General features: G+C 42.5%; 1 protein-coding gene across 4 annotated transcripts in view; it reads left to right on the forward strand.

Annotated features, from left to right (window-relative positions):
* Positions 1–7,846: 7,846 nt before the first annotated feature.
* Positions 7,847–15,094, forward strand: part of MROH7 (maestro heat like repeat family member 7) — a 40,716-nt gene continuing 33,468 nt past the window's right edge. For all 4 annotated transcript variants that reach the window (XM_088835323.1, XM_088835321.1, XM_088835322.1 and 1 more), the window contains exon 1: positions 7,847–9,071. In XM_088835323.1, coding sequence (XP_088691449.1) covers positions 7,847–9,071 — 1,225 coding nt within the window. The remainder of the gene's footprint in view (positions 9,072–15,094) is intronic.

The raw sequence follows: 15,094 nt of genomic DNA on the forward strand, positions 1-15,094 counted from the left end.
CCGAGTGTTTCCACTTGTGGCCTTTCCATCAGCTATGTGATTATCACTTTGGGGAGGAGTGGAGGGGCTTGGTAAATGCTTATTCCTGGGTCCACTCGGAGATGCAAAGTGGAATTTCTAAGGGTGAAGCCTGAGAATTTTTTTTTAAATCAGTTAGCTTTTATTTTTGTCTGTGCTGGGTCTTCTTTGCTCTCAGTGGGCTTTCTTTAGTTGTGGCGAGCCAGGGCTACTCTCTAGTTGCAGTGCTTGAGCTTCTCATTGCCGTGGCTTCTCGTTGCAGAGCAGGGCCTGTAGGGCTCTGTGGGCTCCCTGGTTGTGGCTTGAAGGCTTTGTTGCCTCAAGGCATGTGGGATCTTCCCAGACCAGGAATCAAACCAGTGTCCCCTGCATTGCAAGATGGATTCTTAACCACTGATCACCAGGGAAGCCCTGGGAATGTGTCTTTTAGAAAATATAACCTACACCCCCACAGTCTAAAAAGCCATGAAAAGTCACAGAGGGGTTCTAAGAGGAGAATGGCATGGTTGAATTTACACACACTTTTCCTTTATCATTTTTTTGGCCACACTGTGTAGCATATGTGGGATCTTAGTTCCCCTACCAGCGATCAAACCCTTGCTGCCTGCAGTGGAAGCAGGGAGTCTTAACCATTGAACAGGGAAGTACTGTCTAAGAGTAGCTTTATTCCCCCTCATCCTTGAAGAATGATTTTGCCAGTTATAAAAGTTGTGGTTGACTTCTTTTCTTTCAGCCCTTAAAAAATGGGTACCACTTCTTTCTGGTCTTCATGGCTTCAGATGAGAAATCTACTTTCATTCAGATTAGTGTTCTTCTATAGGTAATTCTCTCTGATCATGTTTAAGATAATTTTTTCATTGCTTTTAGTTTTCAGAAGTTTAATCATGATGTATTTTGGCATGGGTTTCTTTGGGTTTGTCCCATTTTGGATTTTCTTAGCTTCCTGAATCTGTGTGTTTATATCTTTCCTTAAGTTGGGAAGTTTTCAGCCATTTCTACTTTGAAATTTTTCAACACTTTTTCTCTTCTTGTTCCAGAACTCTGATGATATGAATATTAGATATTTTGTTTTGTTCCATAGATACCTGAGAATCTGTCCAGTTTTTTTCAGTCTATTTTGTCTCTGCTGTTCAGATTAAGTTAATTTTATTAGTCTGTCTTCAACTTCATTGATTCTATCTTGTTATCTTCACTTTACTATTGAGATCATCTAGCAAGCTAAAATTTTTTTCAGTTATTGAATTTTAAAAATGATTTCTTTTAATTTTGGTTACTGTATTTTTTAAATAATCTTGATTTCTTTGTTGGGATTTTCTATTTTATCATTAGTTTCAAAAGGATTTGTACTTGTTTATTGAAGTATTTTTATGACTGCTTTAAAGTCATTTTCACAAATTCTGACATCTGTTTCCTCCCAACATTGGTGTCTGTTATCTTTTCTCAGGATGCTATATTCCTAGCCTTTGGTATGACAAGCAATTTTTTTATTGTATCCTTGACATTTTGGATATTATGTTAAGAGATTCTTGAGCCTATTTAAAACTTTTATTTTAGCAGGTTAAGGTTTAGAGTGTAGGTTCTGGCCTACTTTGCTGGGCCATGGTTTCAATGATAGCTTCCAGAGCACTAGCCTGCTTTGTTCTTCAGCTATTGGAGCTCCTGTTTATTTGTACTGCTGCTATCTGCAGGGGAATGAGGTACTTCTCTGGGCCAACTGTGTCACTGTGGGGTTCAGGAGCTGTGGGCCCTAGTAACTTTTCTGCCATTCAGTGGAGGGCCCATGATACAAGGCTCTACTGTCACTGCCAATGCAGATGGATTAAACTGCTGCTGCCCTGGGTATGGAGTAGGGACTGGGGCTCCCTCCGGGGCTCTTTCTTCGATGGGCTTCTCTTTCTAGTCCTTTGGCCAGAGAAAACAGGGTTTTCTTTTCTTGCAAGTGTGTTTATGCTCTTGGCAGATCTGTGTTACAGGCCTCTCTGGTACCCAGTCTGGAATATGTGGGAGATAAAAAGAAAACCCTGGAGAACTCACCACCCTGTCATCCGTCCAGCCCTGAGATTTTTAGCTAGTCCACTGCCTTCTTTCTAGATTTGAGTCCTTTTTTGGATTTGTTTTTGGTTGCGTGTTGAACTGTTTCCAGGGTATTTAGTTGTATTTACAAAGGAAGAGCATGGAAAAGTGAGTCTATGCCCTCTTGTCTGTTCAGTTCACTTCAGTTCAGTTGCTCAGTCGTGTCCGACTCTTTGTGACCCCATGGACTGCAGCACGCCAGGCCTCCCTGTCCATCACCAAATCTCTGAGCTTGCTCAAACTCAAGTCCGTTGAGTCAGTGATGCCATCCAACCATCTCATCCTCTGTTGTTCCCTTCTCCTCCTGCCTTCAATCTTTTCCAGCATTAGGGTCCTTTCCAATGAGCCTATTCTTTGTATCAGCTGGCCAAAGTATTGGACCTTCAGCTTCAGCATCAGTCCTTCCAATGAATATTTGGGACCGATTTCCTTTAGGATTGACTGGTTTGATCTCCTTGAAGTCCAAGGGACTCTCTCTTGTCTGTTACATGCATTAAAAAAAAAGCTGTTGTACAAAACACATAGCATAGAATTTACTATCAGTGACAACTGGTACCTTTATAATGTTGCACAATTATCACCATTATGTAGCTCCAGAATATTTTTGTTGCTCCAAAAGGAACCCCCATACTAATTAAGAATTCACTTCCCATTCTCCCATTTCTCCTGGCCATGACAGTCTGTCTGCTTTAATCTGCTATTAATCTCTCTAGATTTGATTATCTAGATAGTCCATATAAATTGAATCATATAATATGTGATTTTTTGCATCTAGTTTCTTTCACTTAGCATAATACTTTCAAAGTTTACCATATTTTGCATGTATCAGTACTCAGTTCTTTTTATGGCTAAATAATATTTCATTGTGTGGCTATACCACATTTTTAAAATCCATTTACCAGTCAATGGACATGTTGGTTGTTTCTACACTTAGCTCTTGTGAATACTGCAGCTGTGAACTTTTGTGTCCAAGTTTTGGTTGGAACATCAGCTTTCAGTTATTTGTGGTATACACCTAAAAGAGTGAAATTGCTGCATTATATGGCCATTTTAGTTTAACTTCCTAAGGAACAGCCAGGTTGGTTTTTATAGAGGCCGCATAATTTTCATTCCCACCAGCAATGTTTGATGGTTTCAATTTTTCTATATCCTTGCCAACACTTGCTATTTTCCATTTCTTAAAATTATAACCACCATCGTGGGTGTGAAGTGTTATCTTAGTGTTGTTTTGATTTACATTTCCCTAAAGACTAAAGTGTTCTATTCAAGTTGTTTGCCCATTTTAAAATTGGGTTGTTTATCTTTTTGTTGTAACTTGTAAGAGTTCTTTATTTATTCTGGATACTAGATCTAATCAGGTATATGACTTATAAATATTTTATCCCATTCTGTAAGTTGTCTTTTCACTTTCTAATAGTGCCTTTTGATACACAAGTTTTTAATTTTGCTAATGTTCAATTTCGGAGAAGGCAATGGCAAGCCACTCCAGTACTATTGCCTAGAAAATCCCATGGATGGAGGAGCCTGGTAGGCTGCAGTCCGTGGGGTCGCTAAGGGTCGGACACGACTGAGCGACTTTACTTTCACTTTTTACTTTCCACTTTCACACATTGGAGAAGGAAATGGCAACCCACTCCAGTGTTCTTGCCTGGAGAATCCCAGGGACGGGGGAGCCTGGAGGGCTTCCGTCTATGGGGTCACACAGAGTCGGACACGACTGAAGTGACACAGCAGCAGCAATGTTCAATTTATCTATTTTTTCTTGTTTCTTGTGATTTTGGTGTGATATCTAAGAAAACATTGCCAAATCCAAGGTCATGAGTATTTATCCATATATTTTCTTCCAAGAGTTTTATAATTTTAGCTCTTATATTTAGGTCTTTTGTCCATTGTGATTAAAGTTTTATATTTAGTGTGAAAGAGGCCAACTCTATTCTTTTAGGTGTTGATTTCCAGTCATCCCACCACCATTTGTTGAAGAGAATAATTTTTCCCCATTGAACAGATTTGGCATTCTTGTCAAAGATCAGTTGACCATAGATGCCATGGATTTATTTCCTGACTCTAAGTTCTATTCCATTAGCCTATGTTTCTATCTTTTTGCCAGTACCATACTGTTGAATGCAATTTTAAAGGAGGAACTTTGTGCTCTATTTGGAAAATGGTTTGTTGGGAGTGACCCCTATGCACAGGGACCCTTGTTGAGAGGGCAATTCCGAGACAGAGTCCCAAAGCAGTGGAAGCCGTACTAGGATTTAGCAGTGGTGATGGAGATATGAGGATGGAAAATTTTCTGGAGCCAGAATTAGCAGAACTTGGCGAAATTTGGATTCAGCAAGTCAAGAAGAGTATAGTCAAGGATGATATTGTGTTTGGCTTGGATTATGGTTCCAGTGCCTTGCAATGTAAGAGAATAAGAGGATCTGATTTGGAGGAATGATGGCAAAGTCTGCTTGGATTTTCTAGAACCGAGTACAACAATGTCAGATGTGTGTGCGTGCATGTGTGCATGAGTGTATACATACTCATACAAGTGCCTGACACATTCCAGGCCCATACATCTGATAAATATGTTCTCAATGAGGAACTGGAAGATCCACTGATGGTTCCTCTTCCTGAGAGCCCCAGAAACCCTTATCAAGGGCCTGGAAGGTTTCATAAAGGTGAAGGAGAAAGGATGGGAATCAGTCAATGATTCTCAGTCTCTGATGGGGCTAGATGGTTTATTGCCACCCTCTGTTCTCCTCAACGGGGGCTCCAGGACCCAGGGGCAAAGACCAATAAGCAGCTGTATAGCAACCTCCTTTAGTTCCCCTGGGTCCCACCTCAACAACCACCAGTCTTCCTAACGCACAATATCCCTTTGGTGGAGGGTAAGATGTGGGCTACCCACTTAAGCTCTGAAGACTCACCTGTGTATTGCAGGGTGGAGGAGGAGGATTGAGGAAATAGGAGAAAGTGAGGGAGATCTGCTCTTTTCTCCTGGATAAAGGAGGGTCAGCCTGGCTTGAGACTCACTACTTTTTGCTCAGTGACCCAGTATTATGCATTTGTTGTGTCAGAGGAGTAGAGATTATGTTCTTTCACAGGTTAAACTAGGTAGGCCTTCCAAAATCCTACTGACTGCATCATATGCTGTACCTGACTCAAATTTTTTCCAGTTTGAAAATGCCTCCTTTTGATAAATATGATGTGTGTTTGTATGTGTGTATGTGTGTGTACAGAGAGCAGAATACAGGAGGGATGATCCAGGGTATTTTGGCGCTCTGAGGCTTTTTATAATTTTGAGGCTCCTGTTTAGGTAGAAGAAAGACAAAATTATGAATACAAAATTATGTACAGGCCCTTTGGAAAAGAATTATATGAGCAAGGAGCCTTGAAATTTTAAATTTCATTAGCTTCAGGGTAAAATCACCTCTGGTGCTGATGGTAGGTGAAGCTTCCTTCCTCTGAGGCAAGTTGCCAAGCTCTGCGTGAACTGCTGGCCTGGGGGAGAAGGAAGGTCCCACTGGGCTCTGAGCACCTTTCTCTGTTCACGATGCCTCACAGAGAGCAACAGAACGAGTAGGTAATTCAGAGAAGAGATTCAGCGGGCCAAGTGGCTGCCCGCCAGACGCTGAGACTTTAACCAGCCTGGGCGGCAGGCTGTATGTTCCCCATGTTAGAGACGAGGAGGATGGCGGGGGGGTGTCTCTTGCTCAAGTTTACTAACGCTATTAGGAGGATGAGCTGGGATTTGAACCCAGGACAACGTGACTATGAATCTATATTTTTTTCAAAGCCAAGCCATAGGTGCACAGCAAAATGTATGGGACGAGTAAATGATTTAGTGAATGAGTTAGTGCATAAATGGATACGTGATGAAATGAGCTAGTGAGGGATGGATGAACGGATGGATGGAGAAAAGGGTGAGAGGACGAGCTCATTTATCGAACATTTACTCTGTGCCAGGTGCTGTGCTAGACTCTTATTTTATTTATTTATTGTGATGTTTGGCTGCACTGGGTCTTTGTGGCTGCCCGAGGGCTTTCTCTAGCTGTGGCAAACAGGGACTATGTTCTAACTGCAGTGTGAGCTTCTCATTGTGGTGGCTTCTCTTGCTGTGGAGCATGCGCTCTAGGACGGGCGGGGGTGCTAGAATCTTGTGGATCTTACGGTTTAGCGAGGAAACCAGATATTGTGTGCCAAGAAAGGGGAAGTGGACAAAATGCCCTCGGAACTTACAGGTGGACCTCACCTGTCTGGGGGACCTGGAAGGCTTGAAGCGTATAAGCTGAAATCTGAGGGGGTGAAGCTGTAGGTGTTAGCTAGGGAAAATGACTGAAGAAGGATGCTCAACCTGTGGAGGGCCAGACTTAACCTGGGAGTGTGACTCTTTGTAGAAACAAAGAAGTTGAGGGATGTTGGAATGAGGGGGTGCAGAGGTAGAGGGAGTATGAAGGGGCAAGAAGGGTGAAAAAGGACTTGGGGCCAGACACAGAACGTCCTTTTAGTTCCCATTATGGATTTGGGATGCTGTCCTGAAGACACTGGGAAGCCATGGAGGGTAGGCAGTCAGGTGGCATAAAGAGGTGGTCTTGGCTTCCCTGAGGCCCGTGGGGTGACCTTCCTCCCCTTGACCTCCCATTCCTTAAGCATACAATGGAGGAACTTGTATGTAACTTTATACTTGTATGGAGTAACTTCATAACTTCCGGGACTCTGTGTGTGTGTGTGTGTGTGTGTGTGTGTGTGTGCACGCAGGGGGATTTTGTTAGCAGAAGTGTGTCCCTGGCCTTTAGACTTTGCTCAGTAAGAACCAAAAAAGCCACTCTTGTCTGACTTGATCTTCTTTTGCATCTCCTCACAGGGGCCCACTCCTGCTTAAGAACACCATGCATGCAGGTGAGCTGTCCCTCCGATTCCCACAGGGAGGGTGGCCCAGGTGTGGGGGTGGGGTAGGGTAAGGTGGGGAGTTTCCTCCTTTGTCTAGTCTTTCTGGGGTGGGGGGATTGGGGAGCTCACCCAGCAGTGAGATTGCTGGGCTGAGACAAGCTCTGCTTTGGATGATATCCTCAGGTTCTCCTCCATTTAGTTTGCCTCACCCAGAGCAAACTGTTAAGGGCAGTGGGCAGCTCTGCCAAGGCTCCTTTGGGCCTCAGTGCCACAGCCATTCACAGAGTAGTTCCAGCCACTTAGGGGTTGGCTGGAAGAAGTAAATAAGGAGACGTCCCCTTCTTCCTTTCTACCTTAAGGTGGGAGAGGTTCCTCCTTCGTCTAGTGTTCACGGACTTCCTACTGTGACCTAGTATTATGTTAGGTGCTGGGGATGCCCCAGGGACTAAGATGTGCATAGTTCTCACCAATGTCCCCACTCATCTCTAGCAGGGGCTGGACCACTAAACAAGTCATTGGAATAAAGTGCCATGAATCATTTGCTTGGAGGAGTAGGATCAGTGAGGAAAGTAGGGGGAGGTTCCAGACCAAGAAAACTACATTTAAGGACTGTGAGCTGAAAGGGAGCGGGGTGTGGTGAAAAAAAAGGGAACACAGGGGATGGGGCTGGAGCTGAGAGAGTTGGGGGAGAGCCATGTAGGACAGAGCTGGACAGGGGGGCTGGGCGTGGTCATGGAGGTCATCCATGGGGAGCCATGGAAAGGTTTCAATAGGTGAGGCTGAACTTGCCTTTTCTCTCTCTCAGGAGCACTGCAGGGAGCTCGACAGTCAGCTACTGGACAGAAGGGGGCAGTGGCACTGACAGACCTCCAGACTGGGCATGGCCTTGGGTCCAGGGGCTAGTCTGGTCCTCTGTGAAGACGCAAACATGACACCAAATCTCAACTCCACTGAGGCACCTGGTTTAGGCTCTGGCATCATCTCTGGGCCCAGCCTGGACACGGACTTTGTTGCTCTCTTGAATCCATCCCTGAGTCCTGGCATGGCTCTTGTTCCAGACCTTAATCCAACTCTGATTCCGGTCTCAGAGGAAGCCCCTGGCCTGGAGTCTGATAACACCCCCAGACCTGATGACAGCAGGTCCACAACTCCAGGTTCCCTCCAGATCACTGCTGCCCACTCTGGTGAAGCCCTGGCTTTGGATTCCAGTCACCTCTCAAGGCCTAACTCACAGGGGACCGTAAGTCTAGCCTCAAACCTCATTCTGAGCCCCCGCTCTGTGGAGGCCCAGGGTATAAGCTCGGGGAGCCACAGTGGGCCAAATGCAGAGGAGGCTGTCAATTCCCTCTCAAGCAATCGTTTTGATTCAGGTCAGAGCAACTCCAGTCCTTCCAGGCCTGAGACAAACCCATATATAAGGCCTTATTCCAAAGACTCCCTTGTTCTGGGCCACAGCATCTCCAGGCCTGGCTCAAAAGCTCTCCTTATTCCAGCCTCTTCTCTGGATCCTGACTCCAATCAGCTGCTCGCCATGGGCTCAGGGAACATATCCAAGCTGGACCTGAACACAGCTTCAGGTTCTCCTGAGTCCCTTTTGCCAGATACGAATGAGACCATCACTTTGGTTTCACATAACATCTCTGGATCTGTTTCAAAAAGAGCCTTTGGTGCAGTCTGGAACACAAGTTCCAAGGGAACCATCAGCGTGGCTTCAAATGGCAACCCCAAGTCTGATTTGAACATGACCGTCACTCAGGCTTCATGCTTGACCCTGGTTCCTGGTTCCAACGATGTCGTCAGCCTGCACTCCAGCACCCATGGACCCAACTCCACTGTTTCGCCACCCTCGTGCATGACCCTGATTCTGGGCTCCAAGGAGACTCTGAGCCTGGGTTCCAGCCTCATCTTCAGCGACACCTCCACCCTGACACTGAGCAGCCAGCAGGAGTGTTCCGAGGACAACAGTATCCACACCATGCCTCTGGAGGGGAATCTGGGGAGCTGGAATGAGATGACTAGTGTGGAGGTGGGCCAGTTCCCACCGGGGCTCTCCACCGGTGACACCACAGATAAGGACTCCACAGCCTTCCAGAGCATCCCTCAGGGTGAGTAAGGCCAGAGTGCCAGCCCCAGAGAGGACACTGACCCGGAAGAACTCTATTCAGATTTGTAGGGCAGGGAGGGAGGAGGAGAGGGGAAAGGAAAACATGCAATACATTAATTATACACGAGAGATCTAGCGCTCAGCCCCTGCTTGCTGTGTGACTTGGGAGGAGTTACTTAATCTCGCTGAGCTTCAGTTTTCTTAACTGTAATGTAATATTCCATATATGATACTTTCATTCTGTACAAATAACAAGTCATCTAACTATACCTTCTTTTCTTTCTTGATGAATTTCAGGTCTGGTTTCTCAGGTCAGAGTTTGACCAGTGGAACAGGCAGACTTGAGTTTTTGAGGTTCCCACCTAAGTGAAGCCTTGGGGTCCTGTCTGGAACCCCTGACTCACTTCTGATGTGCAAGAGTTCTGTAAATGAATCCCCCATCAGTTTTTGATGTTGTAAAGATCTTTTCCCAGTTATTTATATCTCCAAATATTTTTATTTGCTCATTTACCAATACCACATTGCAATTAAAAAAAAATTACTATGGCTTTCAGTTCAGTTCAGTTCAGTCGCTCAGTCGTGTCCGACTCTCCGCGGCCCCATGAATCACAGTGTGCCAGGCCTCCCTATCCATCACCAACTCCCGAAGTTCACTCAAAACAGATATGCAATAATATCTGAAAGAATCCCTCTTTAAAGTTCTTAAAATTATTCCAAGGACAACAGACTCCACACCATGCCCTGGAGGCTATTCAAACACCCTCATTCTTCTGTTCAGTTCAGTTCAGTCGCTCAGTCGTGTCCGACTCTTTGCGACCCCATGAACCACAGCACGCCAGGCCTCCCTGTCCATCACCAACTCCCGGAGTTCACTCAAACTCATGTCCATCGAGTCGGTGATGCCATCCAGCCGTCTCATTCTCTGTCGTCCCCGTCTCCTCCTACCCCCAATCCCTCCCAGCATCAGACTCTTTTCCAGTGAGTCAACTCGTCACATGAGGTGGCCAAAGTATTGGAGTTTCAGCTTTAGCATCAGTCCTTCCAATGAACACCCAGGATTGATTTCCTTTAGAATGGACTGGTTGGATCTCCTTGCAGTCCAAGGGACTCTCAAGAGTCTTCTCCAGCACCACGGTTCAAAAGCATCAATTCTTCGGCAATCAGCTTTCTTCACAGTCCAACTCTCACATCCATCTATGACCATGGGAAAAACCATAGCCTTGACTAGACGGACCTTTGTTGGCAAAGTGATGTCTCTGCTTTTTAATATGCTATCTAGGCTGGTCATAACCTTCCTTCCAAGGAGTAAGCGTCTTTTAATTTCATGGCTGCAATGAGCTTCTGTACACATTTTAAAATACGTTTGTCTAGGGCCTCAAAAAATCTCTCTGGCATTTTTGTTGGAATGTTATTAATATATCCATCTGTTCAAGTGAAATGGAGTGAAATTGGGGTTCAACTTCATTCCTTTACTTGTGGAGTCCAGTTATTATTGTGATCTAATTCACATACTATACAATTTACCCATTTAAAGTACATAATTAACATGATAAATCTTTTAAAAATTGTAGTAAAATATATACAACATAAATCTGCCATTTTAAACATTTTTCTGTGTTTAATTCAGTGGCATTAGTCACCTCGCAATATTGTGTAAAATTACCACTGTCTGTCATCCCAAATAGAAGGTCTCACCATAAAGTACTAACTCCCTATTCCTCTCTTCCCAGTCCCACATGAACTCTAACGTGCTTTCTGTCTCTACAAATTTGCCTACTCTAGGTAACTCATGAAATGGAATCATACATTTGTTCTTTTGTATATGGTGTACATAGTGTAACGTTCATCTATGTTGTAACATGAATCAGTACTTCTTCCTTTTTCTGGTTGGATAGTATGCCAATGAATGTACCACATTTTATTTGTCTGTGGACGAATATTTGGCTATGATGAATAATGCTGCTATACACATCAGCTCACAAGTCTCTGAATTCTTGCTTTCAATTCCTTTAGATATATGCCTAGGAGTGAAACTGCTGAATTGTATGGTAATTCTTGTTTAGCTTTCTGAGGAAATGCCAAATTATTTCCCATAGCAGCTGTACCATTTTGCACTCCCTCCAACAATGTACAGAATTTCCAATGTACAAGGGTTCCTATTGCTGCACTACTAATCTCTCCTTGCCAGCACTTTTTATTTTTGCTTTTTTTTAGAAAACATTTTTATAATAGCCATCCTAAAGAGTGTGAAGTAATATTTCAATTGTGATTTTGATTTGCAGTGATTCATGGGGTCGCAAAGAGTCGGACACGACTGAGCGACTGAACTGAACTGAACTGAATGACTAATGAATGATGTTGAACATTCTTTTAATATGCTTATTGGACATTTGTATAAAGTCTTTGGCTTATTTTCAAATTTGGTTATTTTATTTTTAATTTTGGGGCCATGCTACACAGCGTGTGGAGTCTTAGTTCCCTGACCAGGGATCAAACTCATGCCCCCTGCATTTGAAGCATGGAGTCATGACACTGGACCACCAGGGAAGTCCCTGAATTTAGTCGTTTGTTGTTGAGTTTAGGATTCTTTATGTGTTCTGAATATTAATTCCTTATCAGATATACAGTTGGTAAACATTGGCAGCCACTCTGTGAGTTGTCTTTTCATTCTCTTGACATTGTGCTTTGATGCACAAGTGTTTGATTTGATGAGAATCTATTTGTCTACTCTTATTATCTGTTACCTTGGCGTTATGTTTAAGAAATTTTTGCCTTTGGTTATACTCCAATACAAAATAAAAAGTTCTTTTAAAAAAACGATTTCTTCCCTAGTACTAAAAACAAACAACATGTAAAAAAGAAAAGAATTTTATGTTTTGAGCTGAATAAAATGGAATAATTCTGTAGTCTGAAAAATAAGAGAAATTACTGCCATATCCAATGTCATGAAGATTTCTCCCTATGTTCTCTTCTAAGAGTTTTATAGTTTTAGCTTTTAAGTTTAATCTTTGAGTTGATTTTTGTGTACAGTGTGAGGAAGGGGTCCAACACCATTCTTTTGTATGTGGATATCTAGTTTTTCTAGCACAACTTATTGAAAAGAGCATTTTTTCACTGAAAGGTCTTGGTAACTTTGTCAAAAATCAACTGACCATATGTATGAGGATTTATTTCTGTTTTATTCCATTGATCTTTATGTCTGTCCTTATGCCAGTAACACGCTGTTCTGGTTTTTACAGCTTTGTAGTAAGTTTGAAAGGAGGAAATAGGAGTCTACCAACTTTGTTCTTTTTCAAGATTGTTTTGGCTATTTAGGATCAATCTTTGTTTTTTAGTAGGATCATTTTATCCATTTGTATTTTCAAAAACAATGTATTTTCAAACTGTATTTGTCTTTTAAAAAGTTTTCCAAGATATATAACCTGTATCAGTAAAATATGTAAAGTGCACTACTCATCTTAAGTGTGCAGCTTGATGAATATTTACATACATATACATACTGGTAACTCCCACCCAGATCAAGACCCAGATCTTTATCGGCATCCCAGAACCTTCCCTTGTGATCCTTTCCAATCAATTCTCCTTCTTCTGGGGTTGTTCATTGTTCAGTTGCTAAGTCAAGGGCTGCAACATGCCAGGCTTCCCTGTCCTTCACTATCTCCTGGAGTTTGCTCAGATTCACGTCCATTGAGTCAGTGATGCTGTCTAACCGTCTCATTCTCTGCCATCCCCTTCTCCTTTTGCCTTCAATCTTTCCCAGCATCAAAGTCTTTTCCAATGAGTTGGCTCTTTGCATAGGGTTTTTCAGTTCTGGCACTATTGCTGCTGCTGCTGCTGCTGCTAAGTCACTTCAGTCGTGTCCGACTCTGTGTGACCCCATAGACGGCAGCCCATCAGGCTCCCCCGTCCCTGGGATTCTATTTTGTGTTAGATCTCTGTGGTGTGGGTGTGGGTGTATGGGGGCTGTTCTACACATCGTTAAGATGCGTCCCTAGACTCTGCAGAAGATACTAGTAGGAACATCCTCCCACACAAGTTGTGACAACAAAAGATGTCTCCAGACATTACCAAATGGCAAATAGGAGTCAAGATTGCCCTCAGTTATCAACAGTCACAGAGGAACAATTCTTCAGATTTGTATCACCAAGGACTAGTTTTGCCTGTTTTTTAACTTTCTATCAATAGGATACTACTGTTGTTTATACTGTTTTGATTCTGGCTTCTTTAGCCCAACATTATGTCTAGAGGATTCATCCACAGCTGCATTGTCATAGCTGATTCTTCTTATTGTTCTGTAGTATTCTCTCTTATGAACTTACCACAATTTGTTGATTCATTCTGATGGACAATTGAATTTTTCTACTTTTTGGATAATATGAATAAAGTTACTTTGAACTCTTTTGTACATGTTAGTGCAAAGATACTCTTTTTCATCTAGAAGAGGAATTTCTGGGTCAAAGCACATATCCAGCTTTAATAGATACTGCAAAATTTTCAAAGTGGTTGAATTAATTTACCCTCTCACATGTGAGACTTCCAATTGCTCAACATCCTCACAAATATTTGGTAGTCAGTTTTAAAAATTTTAGCCATTCTGGTGGGTATCTAATGCCATTCCCATGTGGTTTTCAATGGCATTTTTTGATGATTACTGATGTTGAGCATCTTTCAATATGATTATTGTCAATTTGTATATCCTTTTTTGTGTGTGTGTGTGCGCGTGTATATCCTTTATAATGAAGTGCCTGTTCAAATCTTTTGTTCATTTAAAAAATTTGCATTTTTTCTTCTTGATTTGTGGAAGTTCTTTATATAATCCTGATATGTGTATGCAAAGGTTATGAAAACAGTATTACATTTTCCTCCATAAGTTTTACCATTTTGTCTTTCACATTAAATTTATAATGCACTGTGCATTAATTTTGGGAAACAGTTTGAGAGAGGGACTTAAAAGGCTCATTTTCCCCCCATGTGAATATCTAATTGCTTTGGACCATTTATTGAAAAAACCATAATTTCCCCCACTGAACTGCAGTGTCACCTTGAGGTAAATCAAGTGACTGTGTGTGTGTAGCTTTATTTCTGGACTCTTTCTATTCCTTCATTTGCGTATCCTTAACCATTGCCTTTAATTACCATGTTTTAGAGTAAGTCTTTATATTTAGTAGTGAGACTCCTCCACTTTGTCGGGATTGTCTATTTGTTCTTTGTCAGGATTGTCTATTCTAGGTGCTTTACTTTTCCATTTTAATTCTAGAAACAGCTTGTCAATTTCCATAAAACTAAATAAAAACCTGTTCGATTTTCACTGGAATTTCATTGAATCTACAAATCAATTTATGTAGCATTGTCTTCTATATAATATGTTTCTGGGGCTTCCCTATGGCTCAGTGGTATAGTTTCTACTTGCCAATGCAGGGGACATGAGTTGGATCCCCGGTCTGGGAAGATCCCACATGCTGCAGAGCAACTAAGCCTGTGCACCACAACTATTGGGCCTGTGCCCTAGAGCCGGGGAGCGCAACTGCTGAGCTCCGGCGCTATAGCTACTGAAGCCCACGCTCCTAGAGCCTGTGCTCACCAAGAAGAGAAGCCATCGCAATGAGAAGCCCGTGCACGGCAACTGGAGAGCAGCTCCTGCTCGCCACAACTAGGGAAAAGCCCCTGCAGCAGCAAAGACCCAGCACAGCCAAAAATAAATCAATCAATAAAAAGCGAAATGGCATCTGGATCAAAACAGTAAATTAGAAAATACTGTTTCCAACCCATAACTCATTTATCTTTAATGTAATTATGCATAGTCAAAATTTTTTTAAATTTTTAATTGGCCTATAGTTGATTAGCAATTGTATTATTTATTCTGCTTGCTTTATATTTCTTTTTTTCTCCTTTCCTGGTTTTTGGGCTGCTTTTCCTTCCTCTTTTCTCCTTTACTTGTGTGGAAGTTATATACTGTTTAAAGTCTGTTACTGATTCTCTAGAAGTTACAATGTGTATATGTAATTAATCACAATGTCCAAACTA

Source organism: Moschus berezovskii, chromosome 4, assembly GCF_049115385.1.
Source record: "Moschus berezovskii isolate FMDL1 chromosome 4, NW_MosBer_1.0, whole genome shotgun sequence".
In the NCBI taxonomy this organism is placed as follows: Eukaryota; Metazoa; Chordata; class Mammalia; order Artiodactyla; family Moschidae; genus Moschus; species Moschus berezovskii.